Here is a 9828-nt window from a genome sequence, read left to right on the forward strand (position 1 = left end):
TTGTGTGCTCGGGTAAGCAGCCTGGCGGGTGTGTAGGGTCTCTGTGTGAGAGTCTACGGGTCTCTGTGTGAGTCTGTGGGTCTGTGTGTGAGTCTGTGGGTCTCTATGAGAGTCTGTGGGTCTCTGTGTGAGTCTGTGGGTCTGTGTGTGAGTCTACGGGTCTCTGTGTGAGTCTGTGGGTCTCTGTGTGAGTCTGTGGGTCTGTGTGTGAGTCTACGGGTCTCTGTGTGAGTCTGTGCGTCTCTGTGTGAGTCTGTGGGTCTGTGTGTGAGTCTATGGGTCTCTGTGTGAGTCTGTGGGTCTCTGTGTGAGTCTGTGGGTCTCTGTGTGAGTCTACGGGTCTCTGTGTGAGTCTGTGGGTCTCTGTGTGAGTCTACGGGTCTCTGTGTGAGTCTGTGGGTCTCTGTGTGAGTCTATGGGTCTCTATGAGAGTCTACGGGTCTCTGTGTGAGTCTACGGGTCTCTGTGTGAGTCTACGGGTCTCTGTATGAGAGTCTGTGGGTCTCTGTGTGAGTGTGTGGGTCTCTGTGTAAGTCTGTGGGTCTCTGTGTGAGTCTATGGGTCTCTGCGTGAGTCTATGGGTCTCTGTGTGAGTCTATGGATCTCTGTGTAAGTCTGTGGGTCTCTGTGAGAGTCTATGGATCTCTGTGTGAGTCTATGGGTCTCTGTGTGAGTCTATGGGTCTCTGTGTGAGTCTATGGGTCTCTGTGTGAGTCTATGGATCTCTGTGTAAGTCTGTGGGTCTCTGTGTGAGTCTCACAGCCACTGTGAACCAAACCCGTGGTTGACCTCACCAGCTGAACTCTTGAGATTGTGACCTTTGACCCCTCTCCCCCCCACCCCCAGCAGAGTGTGAGGAGGACCGACACCCCCCTCCCCTCCTCTTGCCGGTGACCCGGTGAGTGACCCCGTGGGTGAGCCGGTGGGTGAGCCGGTGGGTGACTCGGTGATCTCCACCACTCACCATGGACGATACGGAGATGGACCTGGTGAGATGGTGCAGCCAGACGTTGGCTCACTCGCTCATTCACTCGCTCATTCACTCATTCACTCACTCGCTCATTCACTCGCTCATTCACTCATTCACTCACTCGCTCATTCACTCACTCATTCACTCACTGAGTTGCTTGCTCAGTCGCTCGCTCATTCACTCATTCATTCACTCACTCGCTCATTCACTCACTCATTCACTCACTGAGTCGCTCGCTCAGTCGCTCGCTCATTCACTCACTCATTCACTCAGTCACTCACTTGCTCATTCACTCACTCATTCACTCACTCACTAAGTCACTCGCTCGCTCAGTCGCTCACTCGGTCACTCACTCGCTCATTCACTCACTGAGTCGCTCGCTCAGTCACTCGCTCATTCACTCACTCATTCACTTAGTCACTCACTTGCTCATTCACTCACTCATTCACTCACTCACTAAGTCACTCACTAAGTCACTCGCTCGCTCAGTCGCTCACTCAGTCACTCACTCGCTCATTCACTCACTCATTCACTCATTCACTCACTCGCTCATTCACTCACTCATTCACTCACTGAGTTGCTTGCTCAGTCACTCAGTCGCTCACTCAGTCACTCACTCGCTCGCTCACTCATTCACTCGTTCACTTGCTCATTCTCTCAGTCACTCAGTCACTCACTCACTCAGTCACTCACTTGCTCATTCACTCGCTCATTCACTCACTCACTAAGTCGCTCACTCACTAAGTCACTCGCTCGCTCATTCACTCGATCGCTCATTCGCTCACTCACTTAGTCACTCACTCACTCAGTCGCTCACTCACTCACTTGCTCACTCACTCACTCAGTCGCTCACTCACTCACTCACTCACTAAATCACTCACTCACTCACTAAGTCGCTCACTCACTCACTAAGTCGCTCACTCGCTCGCTAACTCACTTAATCGCTCGCTCGTCCAGCTGGGCAGCGGTGGTGGCGCTGATGATGATGATTGTGGTGGTGGTGGTGGTGGTGATGGCGGTGGTGGTGATGGTGGTTGTGGTGGTGGTGACGATGATGGTGGTGGTGGTGCTGGTGATGATGGTGGTGGTGGTGGTGACGATGATGGTGGTGGTGGTGGTGGTGATGATGATGGTGGTGGTGATGGTGGTGGTGGTGATGATGGTGGTGATGTTGGTGGTAATGATAGTGGTGGTGGTGGTGGTGATGGTGATAATGGTGGTGATGGTGATGATGATGATGATGGTGGTGATGGTGATGTTGGTGGTGGTGGTGATGTTGGTGGTGGTGATGGTGGTGATGGTGGTGGTGGTGATGGTGATGTTGGTGGTGGTGATGGTGGTGATGGTGGTGGTGGTGGTGGTGGTGATGTTGGTGGTGGTGATGGTGGTGATGGTGGTGGTGGTGATGGTGATGTTGGTGGTGGTGATGGTGGTGATGGTGGTGGTGGTGGTGGTGATGGTGGTGATGGTGGTGATGATGATGGTGGTAATGTTGGTGGTAATGATAGTGGTGGCGGTGATGTTGGTGGTGATGATGGTGGTGGTGGTGCCGGCCTTCACAGGCGCTGCCGCTGCTCGCGGCTAAGAGCCCTTGCCGCTACATTGCGTGTGGGCCGCACGGGGGACCTTTGTCTGTGTCTGCAGGCGTCGGGGGGCTGCTCCACGGGGCCGCAGAAGATCATGGGCCCGGAGGACGACGAGTTCCTCTCTGACGAGGAGCAGGTGGGGGGCACGGGGGGGGGCACGCACGCACAGACACACGCACAGACACACGCACAGACACACACGCACGGACACACACGCACACGCGGACACGCACAGACACACACACAGACACGCACACACACGCACACACAGACACGCACACACAGACACGCACACATACGCACGCACAGACACGCACAGACACACACGCACAGACACGCACAGACACACGCACAGACACACGCACGGACACACACGCACACGCGGACACGCACAGACAGACACACGCACAGACACACGCACAGACACGCACGCACGGACACGCACAGACACACGCACAGACACACACGCACGGACACACACGCACACGCGGACCTGCACAGACACACACACAGACACGCACAGACACACGCACAGACACACGCACAGACACGCACAGACACGCACACACACGCACACACAGACACGCACACACACGCACGCACAGACACGCACAGACACGCACGCACAGACACGCACAGACACACGCACAGACACACGCACAGACACGCACAGACAGACACACGCACAGACACACGCACAGACACACATGCACACACGCACAGACACACACGCATACGCATGGTCACACACCCGTGTCTCTCTCCCCCCGTGTCTCACCTCGTGTCTCTTTGTCTCTCCCCGTGTCTCTCTCACCCCGTGTCTCTCTCCCCGTGTCTCTCTCCCCGTGTCTCTCCCCCCGTGTCTCTCTCTCCCCGTGTCTCTCTCACCCCGTGTCTCTCTCCCCGTGTCTCTCCCCCGTGTCTCTCTTTCCCCGTGTCTCTCTCCCCCCGTGTCTCTCTTTCCCCGTGTCTCTCTCCCCGTGTCTCTCCCCCCGTGTCTCTCTCTCCATGTCTCTCTCTCCGTGTCTCTCCCCGTGTCTCTCTCCCCGTGTCTCTCTTTCCCCGTGTCTCTCTCCCCGTGTCTCTCCCCCCGTGTCTCTCTCACCCCGTGTCTCTCTCCCCGTGTCTCTCCCCGTGTCTCTCTTTCCCCGTGTCTCTCTCCCCCCGTGTCTCTCTTTCCCCGTGTCTCTCTCCCCGTGTCTCTCCCCCCGTGTCTCTCTCTCCCCGTGTCTCTCTCTCCCCGTGTCTCTCTGTCTCTCCCCGTGTCTCTCTCTCCCCATGTCTCTGTCTCACCGTGTCTCTCTCCCCCCGTGTCTCCCCCCATGTCTCTCCCCCTGTGTCTCTCTCCCCGTGTCTCTCTGTCTCTCCCCGTGTCTCTCTGTCTCACCCCGTGTCTCTCTCCCCCCGTGTCTCTCTGTCTCTCCCCGTGTCTCTCTCTCCCCATGTCTCTGTCTCACCGTGTCTCTCTCCCCCCGTGTCTCTGTCCGCCAGAGTGATGACCATGGTCCGTTCTCTGACCTGGACCAGCTGCGGAGCCGCCCGGCTCACATGGCAGTGTTCCTGCAGTACGTGCTGTCCCAGCTGGAGCCCGCCGCCCTGGTGAGCGCACTCACCACCACTCACCACCACCCACTCACCACCACTCACCACCACCACTCACACCACCACTCACCACCACTCACCACCACCACTCACCACCACCACCACTCACCACCACTCACCACCACTCACCACCACCACTCACCACCACTCACCACTCACATGGCAGTGTTCCTGCAGTACGTGCTGTCACAGCTGGAGCCCGCCGCCCTGGTGAGCACACTCACCACCACTCACCACCACCACTACTCACCACCACTCACCACTACCACTCACCACCACCACGTCCTGTCCCAGCTGGAACCCACCGCCCTGGTGATCAGCCACAACTTACTCATCTTGATGGTGGTGACAGTGACGGTGTGGTGACGGTGCGGTGTGTGGTGACGGTGCGGTGTGTGGTGACGGTGCGGTGTGTGGTGACGGTGCGGTGTGTGGTGACGGTGCGGTGTGTGGTGACGGTGCGGTGTGTGGTGACGGTGCGGTGTGTGGTGACGGTGCGGTGTGTGGTGACGGTGCGGTGTGTGGTGACGGTGCGGTGTGTGGTGACGGTGCGGTGTGTGGTGACGGTGCGGTGTGTGGTGACGGTGCGGTGTGTGGTGACGGTGCGGTGTGTGGTGACGGTGTGGTGTGTGGTGACGGTGACGGTGACGGTGTGGTGACGGTGGCGGTGTGGTGTGGTGATGGTGACGGTGGTGTGTGGTGTGCGGTGTGACCAGCTGTTCCATCTGTGTGTGGAGGCGGCTCAACACTCCAAAGACCCCAAGAAGCTCATGTCAGAGATCTACTTCTCTTTCTTGGAGCGCCACGCGGTGAGCAGCAGCACCATCATCATCATCACTCACCACCATCACCACCATCACCACCATCACCACTAGCACCATCACTCACCACCATCACCACTAGCACCATCACTAGCACCATCACTCACCACCATCACCACCATCACCACCATCACCACTAGCACCATCACTCACCACCATCACCACTAGCACCATCACTAGCACCATCACTCACCACCATCACCACTAGCACCATCACTAGCACCATCACTCACCACCATCAACACCATCACTACACTCACCACCATCAACATCACCATCACTATCACCACCATCACCACCATCACCATCACCACCATCACCACTAGCACCATCACCATCACCACTAGCACCATCACTCACCACCATCACCACCATCACTACCATCATCAACACCATCACCATGTCAGAGATCTACTTCACATTCCTGGAGCGCCACGCGGTGAGCACCATCATCACCATCATCACCATCACCACCATCACCACCATCACCACCATCACCACCATCACCACCATCAACACCATCATCATCACCATCATCATCACCATCATCACCATCACCACCATCACCACCATCACCATCACCACCACCATCACCACCATCACCACCATCACCACCATCAACATCACCACCACCATCATCACCACCATCACCACCACCACCATCACCACCACCATCACCATCATCACCACCATCACCACCACCATCACCATCATCACCACCATCACCACCACCACCATCATCACCATCACCACCACCATCACCACCACCACCATCACCACCATCACCATCATCACCACCATCACCACCATCACCATCACCACCATCACCACCTCCACCATCACCACCATCACCACCACCATCACCACCACCATCACCACCACCATCACCATCACCACCATCACCACCACCATCACCATCACCACCATCACCACCATCACCATCACCACCATCACCACCATCACCACCATCACCACCACCATCACCACCACCACCATCGCTGCTGCTCGCTAACCGCACTTTCCCCGACGGTCTGTGTGGGCTACACGGGCGGTAGGAAAACCTTTGTCTTTGTCTGTGTGATCACAGCCTCTGAAGATTCCCGTTGCAGACGAGTTGATTTCAGCTGTGGGTGAGTGGGAACATCATCACCATCATCGTCATCATCATCATCATCACCATCATCGTCATCACCATCATCGTCACCAGCTGTGGGTGAGTGGAAACATCATCACCATCATCGTCATCACCATCATCGTCATCACCATCATCGTCATCACCATCATCGTCACCAGCTGTGGGTGAGTGGAAACATCATCACCATCGTCATCACCATCATCGTCATCATTATCGTCACCACCATCGTCATCACCATCGTCATCGCCATCATCATCATCGTCATCATTATCGTCACCACCATCGTCATCACCATCGTCATCGCCATCATCATCATCGTCATCATTATCGTCACCACCATCGTCATCACCATCGTCATCACCATCATCGTCATCATCACCATCATCGTCATCACCATCGTCATCACCATCGTCATCACCATCATCATTGCCATCATCATCATCACCGTTGTGAACACCATCAACATCACCATCGTCAACATCACCATCGTCATCAACATCATCCACGTTCCATGTCTCTCTCTCACCAATTCCCATGTCCCCGTGTCTCACCGTTTCTCACCATGTGTCTCACCGCGTCTCACCGTGTGTCTCACCGTGTGTCTCACCGTGTCTCACCGCGTGTCTCACCGCGTCTCACCGTGTGTCTCACCGCGTCTCACCGTGTGTCTCACCGTGTGTCTCACCGTGTCTCACCGCGTGTCTCACCGCGTCTCACCGTGTGTCTCACCGTGTGTCTCACCGTGTCTCACCGCGTGTCTCACCGCGTCTCACCGTGTGTCTCACCGCGTCTCACCGTGTGTCTCACCGTGTGTCTCACCGTGTCTCACCGCGTGTCTCACCGCGTCTCACCGTGTGTCTCACCGCGTGTCTCACCGTGTGTCTCACCGTGTGTCTCACCGTGTCTCACCGCGCGTCTCACCGCGTCTCACCGTGTGTCTCACCGCGTGTCTCACCGTGTGTCTCTCACCGCGTGTCTCACCCCGCGTGTCTCACCGTGTGTCTCTCAATGCGTGTCTCACCGCGTGTCTCACCGCGTGTCTCACCGCGTGTCTCACCGTGTAGAGGAGTGCCGCGTGCGACCGGGCCTCGTGCTCGATGAGGCGGTGCGCCGTGCGGTGGAGACGGCTCAGCCCGGCGCGCTGGAGACGGCACGGGGGCAGTTGGACGACTACCGGTGAGCGCTCTCACCGGGGCGAGGGGTGAGGGGACTCACCCCGGTGATGGCGGTGATGGCGGTGATGATGGTGGTGATGACGGTGGTGATGACGGTGGTGATGGTGGTGATGACGGTGGTGATGATGGTGGTGATGACGGTGGTTATGGTGATGACGGTGGTGATGATGGTGGTCATGAAGGTGGTGATGACAGTGGTGATGGTGGTGATGGTGGTGGTGATGATGGTGATGATGGTGATGACGGTGGTGATGATGGTGGTGATGACGGTGGTGATGGTGATGACGGTGATGATGAAGGTGGTGATGACGGTGGTGATGGTGGTGATGGTGGTGGTGATGATGGTGATGATGGTGATGACGGTGGTGATGATGGTGGTGATGACGGTGGTGATGGTGATGACGGTGGTGATGATGATGGTGATGACGGTGGTGATGACGGTGGTGATGATGGTGGTGATGACGGTGGTGATGATGGTGGTGATGACGGTGGTGATGATGGTGGTGATGACGGTGGTGATGGTGGTGATGGTGGAAAAAACAACCCCCTACTTCCTCGGTGGATGCGATCGATGCCATGGAGGGGGAAGCCCAATTCCCATCGGCTCTGGCGCTCGTAGACACGGCAGCGGCCAAACGGGGGCTCTGGACGGGTGCCGAGGGGCTGGTGACCCCTCCACCTTCAACACGAGGACCACGAAAACACGAGTTCAAAATCTAACTAAGCTTGTGCCGGAGGCCCCGGAGGGACAGGCTTCTATGATGTCTCCTGGCGAAACCCCGTTTGGCGGAGCCAGGAGACTGAATCTTCACCCTCGGGGCTCCTCCAGAAGCAACAAAAAGTCATTACGGTTGGCCACGTGGAATGTTCGAACGCTCACTGCGGAGGAGAGGCTGCCACTCCTCTGTCGGGAGCTGGACCGGTACCGCCTGGATCTCTGCGGTATTCAGGAGGTCCGGTGGACCGGCTCTAGCTCCAGTCCTCTAGTCGGGGCAGGAGACTGCCAAACAACTGGGAGTGGCTCTTGTTCTGAACAAAATAATGAAGGGGGCGTGGGAGCGTGGTGGTGAGGTGTGGGAAGCTGTAACCCCCAGGATACTTTGGGCTCGCCTTCCCATCAACCGGAGGCGAGGAGTGGTGGTCGTGGTTACTTACGCCCCCACTGAAGATGAACATCCGTGAAGGGATGCAGGCAAAGCCGATGAGTCAGATGCCTTCTATGACCTCCTGTCACAGGTGCTAGCTAAAGTGGCCCCTCAGGATAGAGTCATCTTGTTGGGTGACTTTGATGCCCAAGTTGGTCATGATGCTGGCACCTGGTCTGGAGTGATTGGAAGGCATGGGCCAGATCAGCTCAATAACAATGGTAGGAGGCTGCTAGATTTTTGTGCAGCCCATGGCCTTGTAATTACCAACACGCTGTTCCGGCATCGGCGCATCCACACAACATCATGGCTGCATGCCGGGTCCAAGCAAGAACATCTGCTGGTCTACATAGCGATGGACCAGCGGATGTGAGCCCATGTCCTTGACACCAGGATCTACCGTGGAGCTGATCTGCCCACTGACCATCGACTTGTCATCTCTAAGATGCGCCTGCCATTCTTCCACTCCGGTGGTGGGTGTACACCCAGGACCCCATTCAAAACTCAGTGGCTTGGTATCAGCTCGCTGATGAGAGTTTCAAGTGAGAATTTCATCACACTCCCTGGTCTGTCGCTCCGCACCAAGCTTCGAGTCTTCTCGGCCACGGCCATGCCCTCCCTTCTCTACGTTTGCGAAACGTGGACCCCCCTAATGGAACATCTTCGTTGGTTAGAAACATTTAGGCTGGCCTGCCTACGATCCATCCTGGGTTTAACCTGTAGGCTGGATTGTGTGAGGAGCTCACAAATCTTCGAAAGATCTGGGCAAAGTCCCATCGGTGAGCTCCTCCGGCAGGCAAGGCCGCGTTGGCTGGACGCTGTTCGTAGAGACGATGTTGATGGTAGTGGTGGTGGTGATGGTGGTGATGGTGGTGATGGTGGTGATGGTGATGGTGGTGATGGTGATGGTGGTGATGGTGGTGATGGTGGTGATGGTGATGTAGGAGGAGGAGGGTGATGGGGCTGGGGTCGATGTTTGGAGAGACGATGTTGACGATGTTGACGATGTTGACGATGTTGATGTTGATGATGGTGGTGATGGTGGTGATGTTGACGATGTTGATGGTGATGTTGATGGTGATGGTGGTGGTGATGGTGGTGATGGTGTTGATGTTGATGGTGATGGTGGTGGTGATGTTGATGGTGGTGGTGATGGTGGTGATGGTGATGTAGGAGGAGGAGGGTGATGGGGCTGGGGTCGATGTTTGGAGAGACGATGTTGCCACCCGTCCCCAACCCGGTGAAGGAAGTTCATCTCGCTGAGCACAGCCTCGCCAAGATCAGCAGCATGATGTACGCTCACCACTCACACTCACCACTCACACTCACGCTCACCACTCACACTCACCACTCACCACTCACGCTCACCACTCACCACGCTCACCACTCACATT

The 9828-nt window shown here is 56.5% G+C and overlaps 1 protein-coding gene across 1 annotated transcript in view; it reads left to right on the plus strand.

Annotated features, from left to right (window-relative positions):
- Positions 1–9828, plus strand: part of LOC133358595 (rho guanine nucleotide exchange factor 1-like) — a 48822-nt gene that overhangs the window by 12484 nt on the left and 26510 nt on the right. The window contains exons 2-8 of the mRNA XM_061576963.1: positions 847–989; positions 2615–2692; positions 4048–4155; positions 4875–4967; positions 6067–6109; positions 7179–7290; positions 9379–9432. Coding sequence (XP_061432947.1) covers positions 966–989; positions 2615–2692; positions 4048–4155; positions 4875–4967; positions 6067–6109; positions 7179–7290; positions 9379–9432 — 512 coding nt within the window. The 5' untranslated portion in view covers positions 847–965. The remainder of the gene's footprint in view (positions 1–846; positions 990–2614; positions 2693–4047; positions 4156–4874; positions 4968–6066; positions 6110–7178; positions 7291–9378; positions 9433–9828) is intronic.

The sequence above is a fragment of the Lethenteron reissneri genome, chromosome 62 (genome assembly GCF_015708825.2).
Source record: "Lethenteron reissneri isolate LAM-NWPU_2019-01 chromosome 62, ASM1570882v1, whole genome shotgun sequence".
NCBI lineage: Eukaryota > Metazoa > Chordata > Hyperoartia > Petromyzontiformes > Petromyzontidae > Lethenteron > Lethenteron reissneri.